Source organism: Salmo trutta, chromosome 16 (genome assembly GCF_901001165.1).
Source record: "Salmo trutta chromosome 16, fSalTru1.1, whole genome shotgun sequence".
NCBI classification, from domain to species: domain Eukaryota; kingdom Metazoa; phylum Chordata; class Actinopteri; order Salmoniformes; family Salmonidae; genus Salmo; species Salmo trutta.
In genome coordinates, this window is record NC_042972.1 from 21,768,320 (window position 1) to 21,785,513 (window position 17,194).

At 47.1% G+C, this 17,194-nt stretch overlaps 1 protein-coding gene across 9 annotated transcripts in view; it reads left to right on the plus strand.

Moving 5' to 3' along the window:
- The window catches only part of LOC115150308 (neurofascin), a 171,122-nt gene that overhangs the window by 103,943 nt on the left and 49,985 nt on the right, over nt 1–17,194 (plus strand). For 8 of the 9 annotated variants that reach the window (XM_029693459.1, XM_029693458.1, XM_029693460.1 and 5 more), the window contains 3 exons: nt 847–1,006; nt 4,435–4,452; nt 13,712–13,817. In XM_029693459.1, coding sequence (XP_029549319.1) covers nt 913–1,006; nt 4,435–4,452; nt 13,712–13,817 — 218 coding nt within the window. In that variant the 5' untranslated portion in view covers nt 847–912. The remainder of the gene's footprint in view (nt 1–846; nt 1,007–4,434; nt 4,453–13,711; nt 13,818–17,194) is intronic. The other variant, XM_029693461.1, reaches the window with a different exon arrangement.

Below are 17,194 nucleotides of genomic sequence, written 5' to 3' on the forward strand. Positions count from 1 at the left end.
GGGTCAGTAGGCTGGGTGTATGGGGTCAGTAGGCAGAGTGTATGGGGTTGGTAGACTGGGTGTATGGAGTTAGTAGGCAGGGTGTATGGGGTTAGTAGACTGGGTGTATGGAGTTAGTAGGCAGGGTGTATGGGGATAGTAGACTGGATGTATGGGGTTAGTAGACTGGGTGTATGGAGTTAGTAGACTGGGTGTATGGAGTTAGTAGACTGGGTGTATGGGGTTAGTAGACTGGGTGTATGGAGTTAGTAGGCAGGGTGTATGGGGTTAGTAGACTGGGTGTATGGAGTTAGTAGGCAAGGTGTATGGGGTTAGTAGACTGGGTGTATGGAGTTAGTAGGCAAGGTGTATGGGGTTAGTAGACTGGGTGTATGGAGTTAGTAGGCAGGGTGTATGGGGTTAGTAGACTGGGTGTATGGGGTTAGAAGACTGGGTGTATGGAGTTAGTAGGCAGTGTGTATGAGGTTAGGAGGCAGGGTGTATGGGGTTAGTAGGCAGGGTGTATGGGGTCAGTAGGCTGGGATGGTACCCTGGTCTGTGCTCTGGTACTCTGTGTTTGGAGGTCTTGTGGTCTGGGGGAATGGAGGAATGGAGGAATGGGGATCTGAAGGCCTGGGGTAATTAGTAGAATGGAGGGAGAGGAGTAGTCATGGGCCTGGGGGATGGGGTTCTGATACTGGTTTGGGGTAATGGGGAAGTGGATGACTGGAGGAGAGGTGGAACTGTTCTGTGTGATGTCTTCATTGTCTCTGGATAGCTCTCCCTGGGGAGTAAGGGCCTCAGCTGCTGATGTAGGCCAGCCACACACACTGAAAACACATCTCTCTCTCTCTGTCTCTCTGATAGGTCAGAGCCGTATCAGGAGCCAACCAGGAGTTGTGACAGGAGAGGAGAGCCAATCAGAGGAGAGAGATGTTGGTGCAGGGCGGGCCTTGGGTCCTGTCTGTCATGTCTTTGCTCCTGCTGCTGTGGCAAGAAGTGTCTGCTATCGAGGTTCCTCTTGATCGTAAGTCCATCAATCAAATCGCAAGCACATGAAATCAGTCAAAACATTGTTTTATAATATATATTTTATAGAAAAACCTTTGGTTCTCATACAATTTAGATACCGGTGACCCACCCAATGGTTTTGGAATTGAAGGACAGTGAACAAAAAATTAAGAAAACAAAGTTTTATGCCACATCCCTTACAAACCTATTGGTGTTTACTGTGACAGATGGACTTTCAGGAAAAAAAGCATGCGAAATGAAGTGATTTATATATACATGTACAGTGTATACTCTATGTAAAACACAACACAGTTATCCTGTCTTTGCATCTGCAGATCCAACTTCATGTAAAGTGATATCTCTTAACAATAGAACTGAGCTCACATACACTCATCTCTCTGACCATCCCCCATCCCGCACGCACGCACGCACACTTTTACACACACACACACGCACACATACACACACACACACACTTACACTCGCACATATTGATGTGTTATCCAGTGAATCTGTTCAGTCCATCCATATGATCTAAAGATATTTCTGCATGGTTTAACTATAGTTGAGTGTATATTCTACCAACTGAATTATGGCATGCTAATTCAATATGAATTGAATGTATATGTTTTCATCCAACACAGAGCTGAAACCAATTTAGCAGTAACCGATATTCAAATCTACAGTTGAACCATAGAACTCTGCACATTAACATTTGATGAGCATATAGAGTAGGTTGTTCCATAGTACTGTGCAATCAAATGTGACAGTTTGTCACGTATGGCTGACTACGGTGGCTGTCTCTTCTCATAACCATTCACCTCTGACTACCCATCACTGATTTCAAATCAAATCAACATTTCTAATCAAATCAAATTTTATTGGTCACATACACATGGTTAGCAGATGTTAATGCGAGTGTAGCGAAATGCTTGTGCTTCTACTTCCAACAGTGCAGTAATATCCAACAAATAATATAACAATTCCAACAATTACCTAACACACACAAATCTAACTAGTAATCTAACAATTCCCAACAATTACCTAACACACACAAATCTAACTAGTAATCTAACAATTCCCAACAATTACCTAACACACACAAATCTAAAGGGGTGAATGGGAATATGTACATATAAATATATGGATGAGCGATGGCCGAGCGGCATAGGCAAGGTGCGGTAGATGGTATAAAATACAGTATATACATGTGATATGAGTAATAAAGTGGCATTATTTAGAGTGGCATTGTTTAAAGTGACTAGTGATCCATTTATTCAAGTGTCCAGTGATTGGGTCTCAATGTGGGCAGCAGCCTCTGTGCTAGTGATGGCTGTTTAGCAGTCTGATGGCCTTGAGATAGAAGCTGTTTCTCAATCTCTTTGATGCTCCTGTACTGACCTCGCCTTCTGGATGATAGCGGGGTGAACAGGCAGTGGCTCGGGTGGTTGTAGTCCTTGATGATCTTTTTGGCCTTCCTGTGACATCGGGTGCTGTAGGTGTCATGGAGGGCAGGTAGTTTGCCCCCGGTGATGCGTTGGGCTGACCGCCCACCCTCTGGAGAGCCTTGCGGTTGAGGGCGGTACAGTTGCCGACAGGATGCTCTCGATTGTGCATCTGTAAAAGTTTGTCAGATTTCAGCCAAAACATCAATACACACACACACACCCTGATACGCTACCCCTATACCAGGCCATTCTAACATGTATAAAAGCTTGTGCCTCCCATTGGACTGACTCCAGTGTGAATATGAAACTAAGAGACAAAGGAAAGGAGACCTTTTCTCTCTCCTTTCTCTCTTGTTTTTTTCTTCATAAAGGAGAATAATAGCTGTGAATGTCTCACAGTGGTGTTATGAAAAATGATTTGATAGGAATAAAGTGCCATGGGCACCTGCTATTTGGAGGTCAACCACACCTGCGCACTACTTATTCTCGACCTCACACACACGGCGATCAGCTGTCATCACCTCTGTAGTCTCCACCTCATCGACCCTCTACAGCACCCTCAATGTAGCACCCTCTGTAGTCTCCACCTCATCGACCCTCTACAGCACCCTCAATGTCTCTTTATACTCCACAACCTTTCACCGCTGGCCTCAGAAAGCTCTATTAATTAGTGTCAGACAGAGGACTCACACACACACACACATGTATACACACACACACACGCACACACACACACACACACACACACACACACACACACACACACACACACACACACACACACACACACACACACACACACACACACACACACACACACACACACACAACAGGGAGAGAGAGGGGGACAGAGAGAGAGAAGACCCTCCACAGAGTAAAATGCATAATACCCTCATAACCCTCCGACGTCTCCCAAACATATTGAGGGAGGGAGGGAGGGAGGGAGGGAGAATCAGCCCTGGTCATTGAGAGACCACAGGGAGGTGCATTTAAGTGCATTTAATGCTATACCTGAGAGGACTGAATGGTAACATGGGCTGTCTATAGGACTGAATGTATCTAATGTGAGGTGATGACAGACGGATTCATCTCTGTTCTCATGTCCTTGTTAGCCTCTTATGTTCTTTCTCTCCACCGTCCCCTTTCCCTCCAGCATGGGCATGGCTATATGGCATAATGAATATCATTCTGAGTAAATAAAACAACTGTGGGGGTTGGGTGTTCCACCTGTCTATAGGCAGCTGTTCCCCCGTAGCCTTGGACACACACACACACACACACACAGAGAGAGAGAGACTGTAGTACATATAAAGACAGAAAGTCCTGAGAGGAATGGCTCTTGTCAATCAGACACACAGCATTGGACCACTACTGTATGTCAATTACAGTATGTCAGTCATGGCCATTTACAGGGTAGCTAAAGAGTGACATGAAGACAATATGAAATATATTATACATGTAAATGTAGATTATTTATGCAGTGGAATATAATTAAATATGTGGATTTTATGTTCATCTGTACTGTTCTTGGAAATTACTAACTTGCTGACTCTAGCAGATGAAAATCATTTCATCTCTCTTTCCCTCTCTCTGCTGCTCCCTCCTTTAAAATCAACCTTTTTCCGATGTGGAATCATCAACAGGTAAGTTTACATCTCATTGTTTCAGCTTCATTGTTTCAGGACATATTCACAGTCATTGTAGTCAATAAACGTATTATGCTACTCTAATAACAAAATGTACTTTACATACAAAACATGGATATAACAGTATAATAACTTTGTTTTGTAGAATAACATTTTATGACATGCCTAATCCATAACAATAGAACTGTAACTGCAGTATGTGACTAACATTGTTTAACGCTGTAGACATGCTCTAGCTATAGGCCTGTGTTGCAATGAACACTCTAATATCACTAACAACACCTGCAACATCTCTCTCTCTATCTCTATCTCTGCCCTTCTCTCTCACTCACTGTCTTTGGGACTAACAGAAAAGATCCAGCAGGACTGTAAGTATTTTCTATTAACACAGTCATCATTTGTATTGTGTCTACTGTGTCTATTTTCTGTTGTGTCTGTTGTCTTTACTCTTAGAAAAAAATGGTTATTCAACGGGTTCTCCTATGGGGACAGCCGAAGAACCCTTATTGGTTCTAGATAGCACTTTTTCTTCTTAGAGTGTATTGTGTCTCTATGGGGGATGAAAATACCAATTTGAACCCACATTTACAGCATAAATGATCTAATGGTTTACGAGCTGTAGTACTAGGAGCTAGGGCTGTTACGGTGACTGTATTACCGCCACACCGGCGGCCATGAGGCATGATGGCAGTCAAATTCCACGTTAACCGTTTAGTCACAGTAATTAGGCTTCTCCAAGCTCTGATGCTGCTGATGGTCATTAGTATCCTACCAAACTTGCTAACAGGCTGGTACTCAGCACTCTGACATCAAATCAAATGTTATTTGTCACATACACATGGTTAGCAGATTGTAACGGCCGTCGTTCAAATGAGACCAAGGTGCAGCGGAGGATGTGTTCATCTTCAGGAATTTATTAAAGAAAGAACACGTTAGACAAAAACAAGAAACCGACAGCCAAACAGTCCTGTCAGGTGCAAACACTAAACAGAAACAATTACCCACAAAACCCAAAGGAAAAACATGCTCCTTATGTGTGACTCCCAATCAGCAACAACGAGCTTCAGCTGTGCCTGATTGGGAGCCACACACGGCCCAAAACAAAGAAATACAAAAACATAGAGAAAGGAACATAGAACGCCCACCCAATGTAACACCCTGGCCTAACCAAAATAAAGAACACAAAACCCCTCTCTATGGCCAGGGCGTTACACAGATGTTAATGCAAGTGTAGTGAAATGCTTGTGCTTCTAGTTCCAACAGTGCAGTAATTTCTAACAAGTAATCTAACAATTTCCAACAATTACCTAACACACACAAATCTAACTATCAATCTAACAATTCCCAACAACTGCCTAACACACACAAATCTAAAGGGGTGAATGAGAATATGTACATATAAATATATGGATGAGCGATGGCCGAGCGGCATAGGCAAGGTGCAGTAGATGGTATAAAATACAGTATATACATGTGATATGAGTAATGTAAGATATGTAGACATTATTAAAGTGGCATTATTTAGATTGGCATTGTTTAAAGTGACTAGTGATCCATTTATTAAAGTGGCCAGTGATTGGGTCTCAATACAGTATATACATGTGATATGAGTAATGTGTCACAAAATACTTTGTGCTGTTGGAAGGAGGACCAAGGCGCAGCGGAAGTGTGGTTACTCATATTTTAATTTTCAAAAAAGGAGTAGAGCATCCACTGAAAAAACAATAAACAACACAGTGACAGTTTTACATGCATACAAAACGCAGTGTAAAAACAACCACCCACAAACCCCAGTGACAAACAACTCCTACATACATGACTCCCAATCAGGAACAACGATTCCCAGCTGTTCCTGATTAGGAGTCACAAGACACACACAAGACTGCCACGTCCTGACCCCCAAACTACTACCACAGCTCCATCTGCTGGTCAGGACGTGACAGTACCCCCCCCCCCCTCAAGGTGCAGACCCCGGAATGCACCTAACCACACAAAAAAACCACCAACAAACAAAAATCCCCAACAAAACCCATAAACACTAACCCTAAACAGTAAGGGAGGGAAGGGAGGGTGGCTGCCGTCATCGACGGCACTGTGCTACACCCTCGCTCCCCAACCCACCTATCCTGGAGGTGGCTCAGGTGCAGGCCGTTCCTGGCTGTCGGGGCGGTCTGGCAGCTCGGGGCAGTCTGGGCAGTCTGGCAGCTCGGGACAGTCTGGGCAGTCTGGCAGCTCGGGACAGTCTGGGCAGTCTGGCAGCTCGGGACAGTCTGGGCAGTCTGGCCGCTCGGGACAGTCTGGGCAGTCTGGCCGCTCGGGACAGTCTGGGCAGTCTGGCCGCTCGGGACAGTCTGGGCAGTCTGGCCGCTCGGGACAGTCTGGGCAGTCTGGCCGCTCGGGACAGTCTGGGCCAGTCTCGGGACAGTCTGGGCAGTCTGGCCGCTCCGGCAGTTCAGGGCAGTCTGGCCGCTCCGGCAGTTCAGGGCAGTCTGGCCGCTCCGGCAGTTCAGGGCAGTCTGGCCGCTCCGGCAGTTCAGGGCAGTCTGGCCGCTCCGGCAGTTCAGGGCAGTCTGGCCGCTCCGGCAGTTCAGGGCAGTCTGGCCGCTCCGGCAGTTCAGGGCAGTCTGGCCACTCCGGCAGTTCAGGGCAGCCTGGCCACTCCGGCAGTTCAGGGCAGTCTGGCCACTCCGGCAGTTCAGCGCAGTCTGGCCACTCCGGCAGTTCAGCGCAGTCTGGCCACTCCGGCGACTGTTGACTGGCGGTTAGCTCCGACGACTGTTGACTGGCGGGCAGCTCCGACGACTGTTGACTGGCGGGCAGCTCCGACGACTGTTGACTGGCGGGCAGCTCCGACGACTGTTGACCTGCTGGTCCGCTCCGACGACTGTTGACTGTCTGGCAGCTCTGGTGATGGTTGACTGGCGGGCAGCTCCGACGACTGTTGACTGGCGGGCAGCTCTGACGACTGTTGACTGGCGGGCAGCTCCGACGACTGTTGACCTGCTGGTCCGCTCTGACGACTGTTGACTGTCGGGCAGCTCCGGTGATGGTTGACTGGCGGGCAGCTCTGACGACCGTTGACTAGCGGGCAGCTCTGACGACCGTTGACTGGCGGGCAGCTCTGACGACTGTTGACTTGCGGGCAGCTCCTGCCCCGTCACACAGCCCTTGTGCCCCCCCTAAAAATTTATTGGGGGTGCCTCTCGGTCTTCCTTACCCGTCGTGTCTCCCAGTCCTCGCCAGCCTTCTTCCGCTGCTTGGTCCTGTGTAGGTGGGTGGTTCTGTCACAGAATAAGTCGTACGGGAGAGAGAAGGACCAAGGCGCAGCGGAAGTGTGGTTACTCATATTTAAATTTTCAAAAAAAGGAGTAGAGCATCCACTGAAAAAACAATAAACACCACAGTGACAGTTTTACATGCATACAAAACACAGTGTAAAAACAACCACCCACAAACCCCAGTGACAAACAACTCCTACATATATGACTCCCAATCAGGAACAACGATTCCCAGCTGTTCCTGATTAGGAGTCACAAGACACACACAAGACTGCCACGTCCTGACCCCCAAACTACTACCACAGCGCCATCTGTTGGTCAGGACGTGACATAATGTAAGATATGTAGACATTATTAAAGTGGCATTATTTAGAGAGGTATTGTTTAAAGTGACTAGTGATCTATTTACTAGTCACTTTAAATGTAAATGTATTCAAATCTAATGAAACACTTCATGAGAGCCTATGAGCTGATGTCGTGCAACATCTCTGTTTTCTCATGCAATTGCATAGCCTATAGAGGGGATCCCATCAGCTTTCTATAGGCTAAGCCTACTATATTTATTTCTCAACTTTCCTAATATTAAACACATTGCTTCTCTTTACAACAGGAGTATAGCCTACCTGGCTGGCATGAAAATAAATCACAGGAAAAAGCATCCTCCATTCGCTATTTAAGTACATAGATGACATGTATTATTTTCAGCTGCCCCTGTTTCGAGACAGGTGCATGATAATAGTGTGATGGGTGACAATATTAGTCTATCACTTGTGAATGATGCCCAGCAAACAGTGCACGCTTCTTTTTTTTGCGACTTTTTCAAATCATAGTCGCACACCTCATGTAGCCTGGCCGATATGTTTTGGTAAGGTTTGTATCACAACTAAAGTGGCCAAATAACTTCGTTAAATGAAGCACATCAATCTGCATCACAACGGGTGTAGAGCCTAACTGGCATACATACGCAGCACGTGAGTTTCAAGTTTTGGGAAGAAAATTTTCACCATAAAAATGCACCTTAATAATAAAAGCATTACATGCATAATCACATTTGTGGTCACTTTTAAAGATTGGTGTTTTCCTGCTAATGGAACATTCACACCTATAGCCTACTGCCGTGTGCACATTGCTGCGCTTATAATGTGAAGAAATTGCCTAATAGTTTATCAACATTTTAAGCTAAAAGTTCTGATCTGTTGCGTCAGCCTCTTTGCTTTAAACCGTTTTTCTGATGCTAGTGGTTGTATTAATTTGGGATCTATCGCATCCCACAACTGTCCCAGACTATGTTTGGAATATTTATTTATCGTACAGAATAGAATAGGTCGACTTTTGTATTATTGGGGATAGTAGATTGACATAGACTAGTGTTTTTGCTGTTCGTTAGGCCTACTCATCTTGTTGGCTGACAAAAAGTAAATGTGGAGAGTTCTTCCAATATCTTCAATATGCTCCTCAGAATTGGATAAGGACGCGCACAGTTGCGCATCCTTATCAGCCCAAGGGCACAACGGCCACTGTCCGCAAAAGGCATGGATTCTTTTAGGGGGCATTACGGCCACACAAAGTTGATGCCACCTGGACAATTGAGGCATTATCAAGTGCTTGTCAAATAGTGAATGAGAGACTGATGAAGTGTTTACAGCCAGCGCAAAAAAATGCTTTTCATGCAGCTTATTTCAAATCATCATTAGTCTCATCATGCAGACTTACAATGTATTAAAAATCAAAACATATAGCCCAACGTTTGTAGAACAACTAAAGTTACATTAATAACTCTTAATTAAGCATATAGGAGGACCTGTTTCTTTCTTAACTTATGGACAGACGTTCCGCTAGCGGAAAGCCTCACCAATATCCAATGGTAGAGCGTGGCGCGAAATACAAATACCTCAAAAATGCTATAACTTCAATTTCTCAAACATATTACTATTTTACACAATTTTAAAGACAAGACTCTCATTAATCTAACCACATTGTCCGATTTCTAAAAGGCTTTACAGTGAAAGCAAAACATTAGATTATGTCAGGAGAGTACCCTGCCAAAAATAATCACACAGCCATTTTCAAAGCAAGCATATATGTCACAAAAACCAAAACCACAGCTAAATGCAGCACTAACCTTTGATGATCTTCATCAGATGACACTCCTAGGACATTGTTATACAATACATGCATGTTTTGTTCAATCAAGTTCATATTTATATCAAAAACCAGCTTTTTACATTAGCATGTGATGTTCAGAACTAGCATACCCACCGCAAACTTCCGGTGAATTTACTAAATTACTCATGATAAACGTTCACAAAAAAACACAACAATTATTTTAAGAATTATAGATACAGAACTCCTTTATGCAATCACAGTTTCAGATTTTAAAATAGCTTTTCGACGAAAGCACATTTTGCAATATTCTGAGTACATAGCCCGGCCATCATGGCCAGCTATTTTGACACCCACCAAGTTTGGGGCTCACCAAACTCAGAATTACTATTAAAAAATTGGATTACCTTTGCTGTTCTTCGTCCGAATGCACTCCCAGGACTTCTACTTCAACAACAAATTTTGTTTTGGTTCCAAATAATCCATAGTTATATTCAAATAGCTCCGTTTTGTTCATGCGTTCAGGTCACTATGCGAAGGGTGACGCGCGAGCGCATTTCGTGACAAAAAATTCTAAATATTCCATTACCGTACTTCGAAGCATGTTAAACGCTGTTTAAAATCAATTTTTATGCTATTTTTCTCGTAAAATAGCGATAATATTCCAACCGTTGTATTCATTCAAAGGCTGAAAGAAAAAAATTGAGACATTTTATGAAAGCGCCTCTCAGTCTCACTGTTCCCAGGCTGACCACTAACAAATTCTCCTGCTGTTCTTCGCCCAGAGACAGCAGACACCCCATTACACTTTCTGGCTCCTTCTGAGAGCCAATGGAAGCCTTAGAAAATGTCATGTTACAGCGCAGATGCTGTATTTTCGATAGAGATGCTACAGAAGGACAACAAATTGTCAGACAGGGCACTTCCTGTATGGAATCTTCTCAGGTTTTGGCCTGCCATATGAGTTCTGTTATACTCACAGACACCATTCAAACAGTTTTAGAAACTTTAGAGTGTTTTCTATCCAAATCTACTAATCATATGCATATTCTAGTTTCTGGGCAGGAGTAGTAACCAGATTAAATCGGGTACGTTTTTTATCCGGCCGTGAAAATACTGATCCCTATCCCAAACAGGTTAACAGCTCAACACAGAATAGCCGCATGTGCGCACGCCCTCCAATCTTTTGGAGAAAATATCCTTTGTATTTTATTCAGATATGTTCAATTGTATTCTTCATACTATAAAATAATATAAAATAATTAAACGGAATTCTAAGCAATTGCTGTCTGCTAAATGAACTAGTGTAGCCCACTACCATATGGAATAGCCAGATTAGGGCCTAACATAAGGACAACTCAGAGTATGCCATTCTGTTCTTCCAAAATATACTACATTTTTCTTCATATCATGTTTCTTTAGACCAGCCTAAAATTAATTATGCATTTATTGTGAAGCTCTAGGCTATATTACATGGACTTTTTGAAATGTAGATGTTCCAAAGGTCAGCATCAGTGGCTTGTAGAAGCCAGGAGATGCTAAATGTATTTATGTTAATTAACGGTCAATTACCATGAGACCGGCAGTTATTTGCATGACAATCACTGGCTGACTAAATGTCATTACAGCCACAGCCCTACTAGGAGCAGGTTTTATTTTCCATTCCGAAGCAACTTACGTTAACTAGCTCTGTGTTTGTATGGTTGCCATAGAAACACAAATGGATGGATAACTCCTGCTGTTACGTGTTGTTTACAGTAGTGCATAAGAACAGTTGGGTAACCGGCGGCATCCCCAAACTGAGGACAAATAGAGAATAGTAATGGGCGATGGAATTCCCTCTTTCTCTCCAACGGAAAGCTTTCTATCTTGGCAAGGGGACTTCCGTCAGACTTGGGCTATTCCCTTTAAAACTGTGGTTACTCTGGAGAAGATTTGTGACACACACACACACACACTCACCGGCTGTTCCTCTCTCCCATGTTGTTACATCATGGCAAGGAAGTATCTCTTTCAACTGTGGCTATTTTTTACAATGGGAGTGGAGGCAAGCAATTTTCTTTGAGGCTGGGCTTGATAGTGTGTAGTGTCAGTGTACAGATTTATGATCTCAATTTGAGCCAGTTTGCTACAGCGGGAAAATAATCATGCAGCAACCGTAATGTTAATTATTATGTCATTTAAAATTAATGGACATTTTTGTAGGGGTTGATACATTTTCCAAAAGGGAAAATCAAGTATGACATTTCAAAGTGAACATTACTAACTTCAGAAGCTTTTTTAAACCTAAAATACACTTCAAATATGTAAAATCCCTGCATTTCAGGAAAGTTCTCCTGCATCAAGGTGATCAAATTAAGATCTTACACCTGTATCAGTGTATCGTTATATAGGCAATGTAGGACGTACAGTAGAAAGACACGGTTATCATAACAACAGGAAGGAAGAAACAGACTGTCCAGCTTGTCATCGGGAAAGTTCTAAGTTATCTTAAAGGCTGGGCCTTACAGTTGAGCCTGGTTCTGATAGATGAGCCTGATAGTTGAGGATGGGTCTGATAGTTGAGGCTGGGTCTGATAGTTGAGGCTGGGTCTGATAGTTGAGGCTGGGTCTGATAGTTGAGGCTGGGTCTGATAGATGAGCCTGGATCTGATAGATGAGCCTGGGTCTGATAGATGAGCCTGGGTCTGATAGATGAGCCTGGGTCTGATAGATGAGCCTGGGTCTGATAGATGAGCCTGGGTCTGATAGAAGAGCCTGGATCTGATAGACAAGGCTTGGTCTGATAGATAAGCCTGGGTCTGATAGACAAGGCTTGGTCTGATAGAAGAGCCTGAATCTGATAGACAAGGCTTGGTCTTATAGAAGAGCCTGGATCTGACAGACAAGGCTTGGTCTGATAGAAGAGCCTGGATCTGATAGACAAGGCTTGGTCTGATAGAAGAGCCTGAATCTGATAGACAAGGCTTGGTCTTATAGAAGAGCCTGGATCTGACAGACAAGGCTTGGTCTGATAGAAGAGCCTGGATCTGATAGACAAGGCTTGGTCTGATAGAAGAGCCTGGATCTGATTGACAAGGCTTGGTCTGATAGAAGAGCCTGGATCTGATTGACAAGGCTTGGTCTGATAGAAGAGCCTGGATCTGATAGACAAGGCTGGGTCTAATAGAAGAGCCTGGATCTGATTGACAAGACTTGGTCTGATAGAAGAGCCTTGATCTGATAGACAAGGCTTGGTCTGATAGAAGAGCCTGGATCTGATAGACAAGGCTTGGTCTGATAGAAGAGCCTGGATCTGATAGATGAGCCTGGGTCTGACAGACGAGACTGGGTCTGACAGACGAGTCTGGGTCTGACAGACGAGTCTGGGTCTGACAGTCGAAGCTGGGTCTGACAGTCGAAGCTGGGTCTGACAGTCGAGGCTGGGTCGGACAGACGAGGCTCAGTCTGACAGTCGAGGCTGGGTCTGACAGACGAGGCTGGGTCTGACAGTCGAGGGTGGGCATGACAGACGAGTCTGTGTCTGACAGATGAGTCTGGGTCTGACAGTCGAGGCTGGGCCTGACAGTCGAGACTGGGTCTGGTAGATGTGTGGTGACAGTACAGAGCGGAATGAGTGCTCAGTGATCTAGAAGTGGACCAGGGCAGAGAAACAGTGGGGAATCATCTGGCTTAAGTGGGCAATTAAATAAGAGTGAGCACAGCTGTGTTAAGGCCAGAGGGAGGGGAGAATACACAGTATCAACACCATAACCCAATCCTCTCCTCCTCACTTCACTTCTCCTGGATATGGCTGGTGTGTGTGTGTGTGTGTGTGTGTGTGTGTGTGTGTGTGTGTGTGTGTGTGTGTGTGTGTGTGTGTGTGTGTGTGTGTGTGTGTGTGTGTGTGTGTGTGTGTGTGTGTGTGTGTGTGTGTGTCTGCGCTGGGGGGTTGTCTGGTGATTGGCTGAAAGCCGTGATATATCAGACGTATACATGTACCACGGGTATGACAAAAAAAATATTTTTACTGTTCTAATTGCGTTGGTAACCAGTTTATAATAGCAATAACCCATCTCGGGGGTTTGTGGTATATGGCCAATGTACCACGGCTAATGCATTGTGCATAAGAGCAGTCCTTAGCTGTGGTATGTTGGCCATATACCACACCTCCTCGGACATTATTGCTGAATCTCCTTTTCTCTCTCTCTCTGTTTGCATTCTTTTTCTCCTTTGTCTCTCTCTTTCTCTTTCTCTCTCTCTCCAGTGAAGCAGCCTCCCACCATAATGAAACAGTCATTGAAGGACTACATTGTTGATCCCAGAGACAACATCATCATTGAATGTGAGGCCAAGGGGAACCCCGTGCCAACGTGAGTTATGCACAAATACCCATCCCTCTCTCTGTCCTTCCCTCATCTATCGCCTCCCTTTTCCACTCAGCTTGTCATCTCTAATTTCTCACACCCTCTCACCCACTTTCTCTCTCTCTCTCTCTCTCTGATTATTCTATTGTCTTTTTGTTTGTGATTGTTTCGTTCTCTCTTCATCCTGCATACTTTCTGACGCCGTTGTTCTATCCCTCCTATTCTCCCCACTGAAGCTGGGTCTCCACTTGTTATCCCTCTCTCGTTCTTTTTCTCTCATATTTACTCTCCAGCTCCCTCCTTTTTTTCTTGTTTCTCTTCAGTCCTATCTCCCTGTTGTCTCCCTCTTTAACTCCCCTTTCCTACTGTCACCCTGCCTTGTCACTTTGCTCTCTCTCTCTTCCGCTGTCTGACTGTGACAGTTATACAGGGTGGCAGTCCTTATTGTGAGCATGAATAGGCCAGCTCAGCACTGCTCTGCCATCCTGCACCCCATTTCACCCCCCTACTCTCCACCTGGACCCCATTCCAATCCCTACCTGAACCTTGTCAGCACCCCACCAAACCGCTACCCCATACTCATTGGCACACTTTGCCTTAACCCCCTAAATCCACCCCCACTTATTTTCCTCGCTTCCAAACCATCCAGCCACCCCATGACAGCCTCCAGCCACCCCATGACAGCCACCAGCCACCCCATGACAGCCATCCAGCCACCCCATGACATCCACCCAGCCACCATCCACCCCATGACAGCCACCAGCCACCCGATGACAGCCATCCAGCCACCCCATGACAGCCATCCAGCCACCCCATGACAGCCACCAGCCACCCCATGACAGCCACCCAGCCACCCCATGACAGCCATCCAGCCACCCCATGACATCCACCCAGCCACCATCCACCCAATAACAGCCATCCAGCCACCCCATGACAGCCACCAGCCACCCCATGACAGCCATCCAGCCACCCCATGACAGCCACCAGCCACCCGATGACAGCCACCAGCCACCTCATGACAGCCATCCAGCCACCCCATGACATCCACCCAGCCACCATCCACCCCATGACAGCCACCAGCCACCCGATGACAGCCATCCAGCCACCCCATGACAGCCATCCAGCCACCCCATGACATCCACCCAGCCACCATCCACCCAATAACAGCCACCCCATGACAGCCATCCAGCCACCCCATGACAGCCATCCAGCCACCCCATGACATCCACCCAGCCACCATCCACCCCATGACAGCCACCAGCCACCCGATGACAGCCATCCAGCCACCCCATGACAGCCACCCAGCCACCCCATGACAGCCACCAGCCACCCCATGACAGCCATCCAGCCACCCCATGACAGCCATCCAGCTACCCCATGACAGCCACCAGCCACCCCATGACAGCCACCCAGCCACCCCATGACAGCCATCCAGCCACCCCATGACAGCCACCCGATGACAGCCACCAGCCACCCCATGACAGCCACCAGCCACCCCATGACATCCACCCAGCCACCATCCACCCAATAACAGCCATCCAGCCACCCCATGACAGCCATCCAGCCACCCCATGGCAGCCATCCAGCCACCACATGACAGCCATCCAGTCACCCCATGACAGCCATCCAGCCACCCCATGACAGCCATCTAGCCACCACATGACAGCCATCCAGCCGCCCCAAGATAGCCACCTCATGACAGCCACTCCATGACAGCCACCTCATGACAGCCACCCCATGACAGCCACCCCATGACAGCCACCCCATGACAGCCACCCCATGACAGCCACCCCATGACAGCCACCCCATGACAGCCACCTCATGACAGCCACCTCATGACAGCCACCTCATGACAGCCACCCCATGACAGCCACCTCATGACAGCCACCTCATGACAGCCACCCCATGACAGCCACCCCATGACAGCCACCCCATGACAGCCACCCCATGACAGCCACCTCATGACAGCCACCCCATGACAGCCACCCCATGACAGCCACCCCATGACAGCCACCTCATGACAGCCACCCCATGACAGCCACCCCATGACAGCCACCTCATGACAGCCACCCCATGACAGCCACCCCATGACAGCCACCTCATGACAGCCACCTCATGACAGCCAGCCCATGACAGCCAGCCCATGACAGCCACCCCATGACAGCCAGCCCATGACAGCCAGCCCATGACAGCCAGCCCATGACAGCCACCCCATGACAGCCAGCCCATGACAGCCAGCCCATGACAGCCAGCCCATGACAGCCACCCCATGACAGCCAGCCCATGACAGCCACCCCATGACAGCCACCTCATGACAGCCACCCCATGACAGCCAGCCCATGACAGCCAGCCCATGACAGCCACCCCATGACAGCCACCCCATGACAGCCACCCCATGACAGCCAGCCCATGACAGCCACCCCATGACAGCCACCCCATGACAGCCACCCCATGACAGCCACCCCATGACAGCCACCTCATGACAGCCAGCCCATGACAGCCACCTCATGACAGCCACCCCATGACAGCCAGCCCATGACAGCCAGCCCATGACAGCCAGCCCATGACAGCCAGCCAGCTCTCCTGACATTACAATATGATCCCACTGAACCCACATGATACCCCGCCCCCTCCTTCTTCCACCTGGGGAAAGGGGATACCTAGTCAGTTGCACTGAATGCTTTCAACTGAAACGTCTCTTCTGCATTTAACTCAACCCCTCTGAATCTGAGAGGTGCGGGGGGGGGTTGTCTTAATCGGTGTCCACGTCATCAACACCTGGGGAGCAGTTGTTGTTGGGGGTTAACCACCTTGCCAGCTCGGGGATTCGAATTAGCGACCTTTCGGTTACTGGCCCAACGCCCATAACCGCTAGGCTACCTGCCGCTCCTAAAAACCTGATATGCTAGCCTGTTCCCTCTATCCCATTCCTCTAGTGCCTCCTCTCCCCTCACTCCAGTCCTGTCCCCACAACTCCCTCCTCTCTCTCTCACTCCCCCTCCTCTCCCCTCACTCCCCCTCCTCTCCCCTCACTCCCCCTCCTCTCCCCTCACATCTACTGCCTCCTCTCCCCTCACTCCCCCTCCTTTCCCATCTACTGCCTCCTCTTCCCTCACTCCCCCTCCTCTTCCCTCTTCCCGCTTTTTGTTTGTTTTGAGGCACAGTGAAGGTTTACACACACTCACAACACACACACTGCTACACATGCACACAAACATGCACACACAAATACACACACAATGCACAAACACATGCCTGCTCACACACACAATGCGCACACACACACCCCTCATCCTTCCCAGCAAAGTAATTGTGTTAGAATAATGCGCCCAGTTGACTATTCATGCTGTTGGATCATTCCAAGAGGGATCAATCACTCATTC